We start from the raw sequence: 12,548 nt of genomic DNA, 5'->3' as shown, positions 1-12,548 counted from the left end.
TAGTATCTGATATTGTTTGGCCTCTCTGCAGATGGTTTTATTAGATGGCCTGAACAATGACTGATGGAGGTAATTACCTAAACTTCCCTCTGAACACCAACAACAATCCTTCCCAGTCAGGCTTCCTGTGCTGTTTTTCCTGTTTTGTAAATATGGATCTCAGAGTATCAATTCACCATGTTCCACAGGCTGAATTATTTTCTCTTAAAAATCATAAAACAAGCTAAAAATTAAAAACGGCCACACTACAGGCTGCACCAGATTGAAGTTTACTTTTATTCTTTTATATAACAAGTAACTGCTGTCTTTGACTTGGGGTCAGTTTCAACCGAGGCACAAGTCTGGAACCAGAGCACCTGTAGGATTGCATTCTGTTGATGCAGTTATATGTGTTGAAGCACAGCCAATCTATACACCATTTCTTAGAATGCACCCCAGGTATTTGCTATTGCTTGTTAATTCAGTGTTAAAGCCAATCACTGAACAGCACACAGCCTGCCAAGCTTAAGAGCCAGTCAGATCCAGAAAGGATCTCTTTTAACTTCAGAGAAGCTGTCATTCCCACCAAAATGGGATCCACTGCAACTCCTAAAAACAGGAGTGATGTGGGATATTGAGTGCAAATACCAAAACAAGAGGTAGGGTGCAAGGCAACTAGACAATATAAAGGGATCTCTCTTTATTGCCACAAGAGAGTCAATGGCTTTCAGAGCCAGAGCTTTGTTTTTAGAAAATTAAATTTTTTTATCTAGTCCTGATTTAAACTTATGCATAGCTTGCATAGTTACTCAGCACTCTACAAGCATAGCATGGCAGTAAAACCATTAAAAGAAACTGTAAAAATTTTAACTTGTTGGCCACTAAGTTGGATGGTATAGTGGATTGAATAGAAGATCTCCAGACCTGAAAATGAACCAGCCCAGCTTGGTCTGAAAGGGCAGATCAGTTTTACCATAACATTTGAGGCCACAGATCAGGTGCTGTTACTTGGTTCCTGGTGACTTGAAGAGGTGACTTGAAACATTCAAGACGTGTTTCAAGAAGTGACTTGAAACATTGTGGGGGAAGCTCACTTCACCTGTAAAACATTTTGCAGGTCTGTAGGTCATCAGTTTGGTCATCTGTGTCTTCTAGACCTCCACAGGGACTGTCAGATGAAAATGTTCTTGATATCAGATTGCCATGAAGAAGTAGAATGCTTTTAAATGTTGTCTTCTTTTCTCCATGCTCTCCCCTATTTACTTCCATAACTCAGAGGTGACAAAAGTGCTCACTTACTTAACTCCCTATGGTCCTTCTTTGCTTTTCATTTAATTGTTCCTGTCAGGCTTTGGAACACAATGGGTCTTGTCAGCAGAGCTAAAAAACCAAGGGTCCTCCTTACATTGTGATACATTTTACAATAGATTAAAAAAAAAAGCTCTGGTTTTGAAGTGGATGCTTCCATTTTCCTTTTACATAGCCATTATGTAACTGACTTACCTGCTTATCCCTCCTTTATTCACAGTAACCATGGCTTTATAATGAAAGTACATGGACTGTATATTTCATGTATGAGTTTAAATACAGAACTGTGATTTCATCTTTCTGTCATCACGCACTAGGCAGTTTGTAACACATGCACAAATTAAAATTGCTTGTTCCACTGCGTTCACATAATTAAATTCCCTAGTTTGTTACCATTCATCACCCCTGGAGTCGAGCAGACTGTCCAGTAAGTGAAGCAATTGTTAAACTGTATGGCATTAAACCCTAGAAATCTTCTGTGAGAACAGGGAACAAAAAACCAAATCAAGATGAATAGTTCTAGGACTGTGTTAGCTGACTGTCGTGGTTTAACCCCAGCTGGCAACTAAGCACCACGCAGCCACTTGCCCACTCCCTCCCAGTGGGATGGGGGAGAGAATCGGAAGAGTAGAAGTGAGAAAACTCGTGGGTTGAGATAAACACAGTTTAATAGGTAGAGCAAAAGCTATGCACGCAAGCAAAGCAAAACAAGGAATTAATTCACCACTTCCCATCATCAGGCAGGTGTTCAGCCATCTCCAGGAAAGCAGGGCTCCATCATGCGTAACGGTTACTTGGGAAGACAAATGCCGTAACCCTGCACGTCCCCCACCTTCCTTCTTCCCAAAGCTTTATATGCTGAGCATGATGTCATATGGTCTGGAATATCCCTTTGGTCAGTTGGGGTCAGCTGTCCCACCTGTGTTCCCTCCCAACTTTGTGTGCACCCCCAGCCTACTTGTTGGCAGGGTGGTGTGAGAAGAAGAAAAGGCCTTGACTCTGTGTAAACGCTGCTCAGCAGTGACTAAAACATCCCTGTGTTATCAACACTGTTTTCAGCACAAATCCAAAACATAGCCTCATACTAGCTACTATGAAAAAAGTTAACTCTATCCCAGCCAAAACCAGCACACTGAAATAAATCTAATCTAAGAAAAAACCAAAGTTAAAGCCAGCAAGGTTTCCTAAACCATGTTTAAAGGATTTGGATGTAAGTACTTTCAAACAAAAATAACATGGAGCTGATTACCACATACCCTAGGAGCACATATCCCTGGTAAATATAAATTTAAAATTAATAAACGTGTCACTACGAGGCTTCAAATTGCATTCTGCTTTCAGACCTACTTTTGCCAAATGCAAGGCAAGGCACTCCATTACAAGCCCTCTTTTGTCATTGTATTTATTTTCCAGCCATCAAAATCTGTGTCTAGACTCTACAGTGCTGCATGTCTATAAATGATTGAGACAGTTGCCTACATGGACAGACACACAGATTAGATAGATAAAAGGGTTCTTGAAATAATCAGCTCACTTTCCAGTGGGCATGAGAGCGCTGTCTATTTTCAGTTTCATTCCAACAGCAGGTAGGGACTGACTGATCATATGTCTAACATGCTTAGCAAGAATTCCACAGGTTTTAGTAAAAGCTGTGGTTGAGGCTGTAGTGGACAGGAATGAACAAATAAACTCTGCTTTCCAGAGGTTTGAGAGGGAGGTGGAAGTGGCAGAAAGAGCACTAGGCTCAGACAAAATGCTCAGAACCGACTGAGAAGCAAACTGGAACTGACTGTTGAGACACATCCAGGCTCACATCCCCCTTGACTGAGAGAAGCTGTGTGTCTAAACTCAAAGACCTAGAGTCTGGCATCTTCTCCTGCAGAGCAGACTTGAGCGGGAGACCAAGGCATTTGGAATCAGAGGGTACTGCAGTTGTGGAGCTGAGGTTTCTAGGCTCAGCGTTTCTAGGTAAGTATGCACTGGCCAAGAAGTTTTGAAGACAGTGTGGTGGCAACTGCATGGTGCTTGGGGTGGGAACAGCAGTTAAAGGCATTGACAAAAATTTTCTGTATCTCTTCCTTCCCCATTGTCCACAGCATGTAGTCAGCTCCACATCCTACTCAAGCTGAATGGAGAAACAGAAAGGATGAAAGGAGTTGCAGCTGAAGTGGGTGGCTTTTGCAGCAAAGGAAAGCAATATTTACTACAGCCGGTAATCCTTTTACCATGAACTTATGGAAACTAAGAACCTAGTGTCTGAGCAGCCCCTGCCTCTACCTGAGCACACAGCAACTTATGGGAAATCCTTCATTATATATCCTTCACTAAGTAACAACACTTGCTTCTTTTCAGAATCGCTTCTCTGAATTATGTGTCTGCCAGCACTCATTACACATTTACATCTCTGCTTTAACCCAGAGGACTCACCCATTATGTATCATAGTTGTTCATTTCAGCCATCCAGTGGATCAAGTTAACAAATAACTATGGATGGAACTGGGACTCAGGAGGAAAAAAACCAACCCAAAATAATTACAAAGTTGAGTTTGTGGCTGGATAAAAGCTAAAAAATGAAAAATGTCTACAAATATTGGTGTTTTTTAAACTCATTCTGATGTTTTTAAATATTTCTTCATTTCTGCTGGGAGTAGGTGCAAAGCTTCAGACAGCCACTAGAAAGATACACGGTCAAATGTGCAAACTACTTAATGAAGTCCATGTTGTTACATCCTGTTAATGGCTATTTGAAAGTAAATATATTTTTTCAAAGGTTGACTGCTAAATTGCTCTCTACTTTTACAGATTGTTCTGGCAAATTAATGGTAACCAAAAGCATAAAGTATAATTCATTTAGGAAACAATGTATTTTTGTCTAGTAAAAAATCCTAGGCTTCTCCATCTATGATTTGCTCTGGGTGAAACATGCTCACCACCTCCATGGAATTTATTTAGTGCTGAAGAGGACAAGAGAAAATCCTGGAGAACAAAAGCTTGGCAGGGACTCCAGAACAAGAACTGAAGAATGAAAGCTCAGTTCTGAGGGGAATGGTGAACAGTTTAACAGATTTCGTATGCCAGGCAGATGGCAGCACTTTCTTCATCCCTTGTAAGCCCAAGTATCAGCCAGTTGTTCTATTTAATAAGGTCTGCACTCCTTGCATAAATTAAGTTCAGTTTGGCTTAGTTGAATTGAGGAATAGATTGTTTCTACATAAAGTGACAATTTGGAGTATTTTGATATAGAAGAATAAAGGAGATGCAGGAGGAATATGGATTGTTATTTCCTGCCCCAATTTTCCCAGCAGTACCAGTAAGGTTGCAATGCATGTCTCATTGCTAGAGGACGGCTGAACATGTCTTATATTGAGCAATTCATTACCACTTGGACAGAGGCAAGATCTGGAATGATCTCTGGCACTCCCTTTTGAAGCAGGACTTGTCACTTCAAGGGGTCAGAGGTGACCAAAGACAAATTTCAAAGACAGCTTAAAACTGACGTAGAGGTGTTCATTTCTTGGTAGGAGTCTTGTTCTGAAGTATGTAGCATGGCAGATGTGGGGTGCATTCTCTGAAACTTTTCAAGACTGATACATATTAAGAAAGCATCTGTGCGAAACTTAAGGTAACAATGCCCGTGATGGAAGCAAAGGGGAAGGCAAGCTCCCCAAAACTAGTCTGGGTAGTTCCAGAAACTCATCAGTTTGGATTATGTAATAATTACATAAGTATGGTGGGACACTCGGACTGTTAGCAAAAGGCATAGATATGACTGTTTTATTTTATTTTGGTTTGGTTTGGTTTATTTTAACTGTTCTTATCTAGCTGGACTATATCAGTCATTGATCTTCATCTTGATTGAATTTTATCTTTCTCAGCATTTGGATCCAGATCTGAAACTCACCAGGATTCAAGGCTGTTAATACCCAGAAGTTTGATTTCAATCCATTAGGCTGATAGCTACAAGTCAGAAACTTGACTGTTGATGAATATTTAAAAAAAAAATTAAAAAAATTAGGTACATTTCAAGCCAGGACTCTAGTTCACCTCTGTCAAGCAGCAATTCTAATTTTTAATTGAATTTCTCTTTTTTTCTTCTTTGTAGAATCAAGGTGCTAATCTTAAAATCTTCACCCAGAATTGTGAGAGACTATGTATGGAGCCCAAAATAGAAAAGGAAGGCATCTTCATGACTTGTGAGAATGCAGGAACCATCCATCCAGCTCCAGAAATGTTCTGTACTGAAAATACATTACAAGCAAAAAATGCAAATTTACAGACCTATTCTCAACACCATGCCCCTTGTGATAAGAGAGAAAGTTGTCACCAAGTCTTCTGTGAACAAGGAATTAATATTATTAGTAACGGCAACAAATCAAAGAATGATGTTTTGCCTTTTCCTTTATGGGATACAGACTCTGTTCCTGATAAACAAGAACGTTTATGTGCTGTTCTGTCTTCTGCAAAGCTATGTGATGAGCCAAGGGAGGGAGAGCAAAGGTATAGTTTTGACTCACATGATAGCAACGACACAGATATTCTCTGCAGTCTGTCATGTGATGAATCTGTGTTTGAAGCTAATCCCAAGTCAGTCCTGGAATCTGGAGAACCTGGGTGCAAAGGAGATGCTGATATATCTGCAGTGCATGACAAGCTCTGGAAACTTCTTCATGAAGATGACTCAGACTATCAAATCACTTTTGAAAACCAGGGGATCACAAGCTTAGAAATTAGGCCAACAGATACCAAAATCACAGAACTGAACTTTGTACAGAAGACCTGTTCTGATCATCCTTTGCCAATAAATGTGATAGAAGAGCGGGAACCTATTACACAACGAGCTAGTAGACAAAGAACAGAGAAAGATGACTGCAATGTTTCTAATATCCTACTTAAAACAGATGAAGTATGTAACAGTGCATCCATAGGAAACATTTGTCTTGCACAAGTGGTACAAACAGATGGTATATGTCTAGATTCTAGCACTGGAAATAAAACGGAAACACCATCCATTTGTGTTTCAGCAAAGAGTATCATCTTAAATACAGGGGAGTGCTTGGAGCAGAAGCCAAATCAAATGTTAACTGGCAGTAATGGATCCATTCAAATGACTGTTGCTCAGGAAGGAAAGCTTACCATTACTAATGCTTCCCAAACATGTGATGCAGATTCTCCTCAAAGATTAAAAAATGCTCACAGTGGTAACTTAGCATGTGACAAAGAAAACCCAGCTTACATGTCAGATAACTCTCATGGGACAATTGGACAATTACTTCATACTGAGCACAACATATCCTTGATAAATGAGTCTGTAACTGGTAAAGGGTGTCATTTTAGAGGCTGTTATCCAGCAAAAAAAGAATTAGCTTATTTCCCTGAAGAGAAAGACTCTTCTGTTAACACCATACATAAAAGTTACGAAGAGAATTTGCAAGAAAAAGGAAATCACTCAGACTTGAATGCACAAAATGACACTAATTCTGACAGTTATCATCTTTCAAAAAATAATGACTGTCAAGATTTTCAGGTTGTTGCTAATGCACAGCAATACAGTTCTATAATGCCATTGCCTAATTTAATTAAGACTCCTGAAACCATAACACGCAAGAATCTACCCCAAAATATAGACCAACAGACAGAAATAGGAAAACGAGAAGTGGCATTCACTCCGTCTTCTGGGGATCCACTTTTAAGAGATTTTTATGTAGAAGTGCCCAGATATGAACCATGTAAACCAGGAGAAGAACAGAGAGAGATTTGCATAGGTGATGAACAAAGGGCTGAAACTTCCTGTGACTCAAGAGTTAGTCATGTTTCAAAGAGTCAGACTGCAGTTTCCTCTCATAATACATCAGAACAACATGTATTTTTTGTTGACAGCACCTTCAAGCCTGATGAAGAGTTAAAAACAGATTCTTCAAAAAATCACACATATGCTTCTGCAAGTGTAACATCTGTTAGTACCCTGCTACCTAGAAAGGGTCAAAATGAGTACCACAGCATAGCAAATGAGGATTTTAGAGATATCAGTAATCAGTTAGGTACCCAACAACTGACTGTGAAAGAAACATTACCATTCTTCACACCTGTGAGCCAGTCAGAGAGCCTTCTTACCAGTATATCAGCAATGGGGTGTCCTGGCACAGGAAGTCACGTAAAAACTGAATCCACACAAACTGCAGTCAAAGTATATGAAAATTTGAGCACGCTGGAAACTTTCTGCAAAGCATTGCAGGATCAGTTCCATAGGGTACCTGAAGAAAACAAGAAGAAAGCAGCCTTGTGTGAAAATAAACGAGAGATGCAAAGAGCTAACGAATATAACCCAGATGAAGCTGAAATGAAGTCTCCTTTGCACACTTTAATTAGCTCCGAGGCTCAGAGACGGTTTATGAACATTAGCACTAAGCAGTCCTGTCCTGGCTTGATCTCTTCCAGGAAGCTAACTGAGGTTGATAATTCAATTAAGTCTACTGAGTATGATAAAGATGAAGAAGTCATGACATCAGAGAGTGTAGTAAGTGGTTTAGTTAATTTGCCATCAGTTGATTCAGGGAACAACCAGTATTTTCAAGAGCAACCACCCTGCAGCAGAGCTCAGCCGTTCTCCTTAGCATTGAGCACATATGATCCATTCCCAGTCAATGTGGAAAGGCTAAGAAATCAAGAAGGGTCAAAATCCTACCAGACATCACCAACTGTTGCTAAGCCTGAGCCCATCAAATGTAAACAAGATACAGCAAAGAGTGGGCATTTAGCTGCTGGAGCCAAGAAGAAATTGCCACCAGCAACACTGTCAAAAAAACCCCGACTGGAGGAAAGAGGAAATGTCAGCAAGGATCCTAGCTGTGTTAAAAAGTCTGTGAAGAGTGAGGCAGGCATGATTCATAAAGAAGATAGAAAAGAGCAGAGGAAACTAATTTTGAAAAAGGATAGCAAAGGTAAGAGAAAACCGAGTTTCATTTCTGTCCTTTCCCATCATTCTGGCTACAGTACAAAATTCAGATTTGTTAAACACACTGCAAGCCTCCTTTAGTCTAAATCATGTCAGCTAAAGGTGTCCTGCCCCCACTGATTTTAATTTCCAGTTCTGTGAACTCCGTAACTAGTGCTGTGCCCATGCCACAGAGCAGAACCCTCCCTAACATCCTTTTCCTAACTGGCAAATACATTAAATTTATGAACTTTTAAACCTGTTTGAAATAGTTAGTTCTTCATTTGTCTCTTTGAGTAACTTTTCAGGGATGTATAGCATAATGGTACCATGTAACTACACACAATATAGCAACTGCAAGCCCAGTACTTGCATATTTTTATGTTCCTTCAGGCTGTGTTCCCAGTTATGCTTATACACTGTGGCTCTGAAATGCAGTTACCCTCTCTTCGTTACCAAATGGTTTTATTACTAGCAAAGTATTATTGTTATTAGTAGGGCGCCACTGACAAATATAATGTTTTGCACTCCTATCTGATGACTGATGGCTGGTTCTGCATTCCTTTTCACCACTGTTGGTCATAAATGACACTGATGAAATTAGCAATATTAAACTGACATAGAAAACATATAATTAAAATGAGATGCAGGTTGCTTGTCAGAGTCTCTAGGAAGTTGCTAGCAGCTAAAACAAAATGCAGACAGGAGTAGCAATAGTCTAACAGCTAGACAGATGAGGTATTTGTGGTTTCTGTGGATACTTTGCAAGGACCTAGGTCTTATTTTTACCTTTTGACATTACATTTCATGTTCACATCATAAAATAATTTAATAGATCAGAGCAAGACTGAACAGTGACTAAAGGTAAGCTACACAACTATGAAGCTCTTTAGACATTCTAATTACAGTGCAGTCTGGTGAGAGTTCTACTTTTCCAATCACATTTAATAAAACCTCAAACTTTTCTCTGTTTGAAGATGTGTCCTTTGCCAGAGAACCAAATGTGTGGGAGGAGAGTCACATTCCTTCAAAGCAGAGCAAGCAAACTGCAATTACTGAGAAATGCCTGATCTTTTTCCATGTACCTGAGGCTATGCTTGAAAAATGTTTTAAACATTCAGGCTTGCATCAGATAAGACTGAATTTTCTTAACCTGCTTCTGATCTGCTTCAGTCTAGACTGAAATGAATGTATGTTTGTACTTTAGAGAATTGTGTGGACCTTTGCCCAGCATTATGGGAAGGTTGGTATGGTTAGTCTGGTATATACTCAGTGTTCTTTTTTGTATTATTTTCAGCTGTAGAAGGGATGACTTTGTGGTTAGGGCAGGGCATCTGGAGCTGTTAGTTCTATTTACAGTTCTGTCACATACTGTCAGTGTCATTTTAGCCCTGATTCAGCAAGATTCTTAGGCCTAAGGACTTAAGTGACTACAAGTTAAACATAGCAGTGAATTCCAGGTGCTTGACCCTTCCAGTTGGATCCAGCATTCCTTCAGCATTAGATGGGGAAAGTTAGATTGCAGGAATGGGATCCCCAAGGGAGATGTGTCATGCCAGCTCATTCAGAGTGCAGCAGCTCAGAATTAACACAGTAGGAAACATAAACTTGCATTTTACATCCCTTACATCTAGCAGGGATGTCTCACTTAGCACAGGGGTGTGCCATGATCCCAAAACCTTTCCCTAAGTATATGCTGATTCCCTTTCTTTCCAAGTACCCTCCATCCTCCTGCTCACGCCATGCCCACGTGCAAAGATGTTGGAGCATTCTGTGAGCCAGTAAACAAGTCTTAGCAGAGAACCAGGTTATCAGTACCTTCCCCAGACTGGGCAGAGTGCTTTCTTTCTGTAACCTAAGCGATTCTCGGATTTGTTCTGCGTGATGGTCAATGTTTAGCAAAAGAACTGTGCCCTATGGCTGGAAAGGTAGGGACTTTCTTTAGAGGTGGGAAGTTAATCCTTTGAAACTGAAGAGGGAAGCAGAGGCTGCTAACATTACCAAATGCAAATATCTAACTAAATGTGGGTGCCCCCCTCCAGCTGGGTTTTAAAGGAAATGGTGCCATCACTGCATCTTGCAGAGAATCTCATCCTGGCAGTTCCTGTTAGGTATGTTCCAAGAACACCTTGGAGACTGAGCATCTCCTGGGACTTAAAAGTCTTTTCTCTCAAAGGCTGTGATCAGTTAAAAAAATCTACTAGTTACAAGTATTCAGTTAATAAGAATTCTCATTATGTAACCATATGGTATGCTCTACCTTTGTGGTGTCTTTTTTTACTGATAAAACCAGCTCGTCCTTTAGTCAGAGAGAATGTGTTTTGATTAAGAAATTATTTTATGTTGATGCCTTTTCAGGCTAGAACTTCCCTTGGGTCCTATTCCATACATACAAAATGTCTTTGCATTGAAAATATTTCCATTGACTGTGTGGGGCACTGACTGAATCAGTCTTTTCAAAACTCCATATTATGTAGCCTTGGTTTCTGCATCAGAAGAAATCATAATTATTTACCAGTGTTGTCAGATTTGTATTCTTAACATCTGCAAATCATTCTGGAATTCCTTTGAAATGCCAAAACAATATCATTATCTTCTAGTCTTAAACTGTGGCTCTTCTGTTTCAAGCTCCCAAGCTGCTGAAGAAAATCCAAGCAGAGTTGTTCCCTGACTGCTCTGGAAATATTAAGCTATGCTGTCAATTTGGTGACATTCATGGTGACTCCACTATTACATGGACTAAAGATTCCAAGTTACTAGCTCGACTGCAGAGAAGGTGAGTGAATGTTTCTGAAGGACTGGTAGTTTCTGAATAGCTTTTGGGAAAATATGCCAGTGATTCACTCTTGTACCTGTTAAGAGGATTATTATGATAGGTGCAAAAAATAAGTTTAAACAGGGTAATTAAGAAGCATATCTTCACATGGTGCATTAATATTGGTCATAGTTTGCATTCCATCACCAGTAATTCCTCTCAGCCTGTTCATAACCAGTCTCATCCAACTTTCAAGTACAGTAAAAGATCAAATGAAGTTTGAACCTCAGCACCCAGCCAAGCAACATAAACATGCTTGGTTAGTATGTGGGAGGCTGTCTGTCCTTATGTGGTGGAGGCGAATTGCTGAAACAACTAACATGCAATGTAGAGCTTGACCTGATTATTCCACAGTATCAATATAGACTAGGGGATAAATGGATTGAGAGCAGCCCTGCAGAGAAGGACTTGGGATACTGGTGGACAAAAAATTGGACATGAGCCAGCAATGTGCACTTGCAGCCCAGAAAGCCGATCATATCCTGGGCTGCATCAGAAGAAGTGTGGCCAGCAAGTCAAGGGAAGTGATTCTGCTCCTCTACTCTGCTCTCATGAGACCCCACCTGGAGCACTGCGTCCAGCTCTGGGGTCCCCAGTACAGGAAAGACATGGGCCTGTTAGAGCAGGTCCAGAGGAGGCCACAGAAATGATCCCGAGGTCTGGAACACCTCTCCTATGAGGAAAGGCTGAGAGAGTTGGGCTTGTTCAGCCTGGAGAAGAGACAGCTCCAGGGAGACCTTCTTGCAGCCTTTCAATATGTAAAGGGGGGTTCCAGAAAAGATGGAGAGAGACTTTTTACCAGGGCCTGTAGTGACAGGGACAAGGGGCAATGGTTTTAAACTGAAAGAGGGCAGGTTTGGATTGGACATAAGGAAGAAGTGTTTTACGATGAGGGTGGTGAGGCACAGAACAGGTTGCCCAGAGAAGCTGTGGATGCCCCATCCCTGGAAGAGCTCAAGGCCAGGTTGGATGGGTCTTTGAGCAACCTGATCTAGTGGAAGGTGTCCCTGCCCATGGCAGGGGGGTTGGAACTAGATGATCTTTAAGGTCCCTTCCAACCCGACCCATTCTGTGAGTCTATGGTTCTACTTTGAAATTCTTATTTGGTATTGAATGGAACTTGAAGCTGATCGGATTAAACAATGGGAGTTGTATTTAAGGAAGCATGATCTCTCCCCTCAACCCAACCAGTTAACCTGACTCTGAGTGACTAGAGGCAGTGCATGAGAAGGGTGGAAATGAAAGCTTCTTAAGGCCTTTATCAGGATCTTTTCCAGCTTTTCTTAAAACTCCATTTTTATGAAATGAGTTATTTTCTTCTGTAGCAGTAATGACATTCCTATCACATAGCTGTTACAATCTGTTTATAATGTTTCAAAAATACAAAATTAACATTACCCAAAGCAAAAAAAGAAAAGATGTTTCCATCAGAATGCACAATTCTGTGAAAACGAAAAAGTTTTATAGGCAGGCATCTTCTCATATGTTCTTTTAAGTGGAGAGAAAAAGTTGCAT

At 40.5% G+C, this 12,548-nt stretch overlaps 1 protein-coding gene across 1 annotated transcript in view; it reads left to right on the top strand.

The window, feature by feature from the left end:
- The window catches only part of ALPK2 (alpha kinase 2), a 51,863-nt gene that overhangs the window by 18,626 nt on the left and 20,689 nt on the right, over positions 1-12,548 (top strand). The window contains exons 3-4 of the mRNA XM_052778715.1: positions 5,390-8,225; positions 10,847-10,994. Coding sequence (XP_052634675.1) covers positions 5,390-8,225; positions 10,847-10,994 — 2,984 coding nt within the window. The remainder of the gene's footprint in view (positions 1-5,389; positions 8,226-10,846; positions 10,995-12,548) is intronic.

This window comes from Harpia harpyja, chromosome Z, assembly GCF_026419915.1.
Source record: "Harpia harpyja isolate bHarHar1 chromosome Z, bHarHar1 primary haplotype, whole genome shotgun sequence".
In the NCBI taxonomy this organism is placed as follows: Eukaryota; Metazoa; Chordata; class Aves; order Accipitriformes; family Accipitridae; genus Harpia; species Harpia harpyja.
The sequence above is the reverse complement of the archived record's forward strand: the minus strand, read 5'-3'. Positions and strand labels throughout refer to the sequence as shown.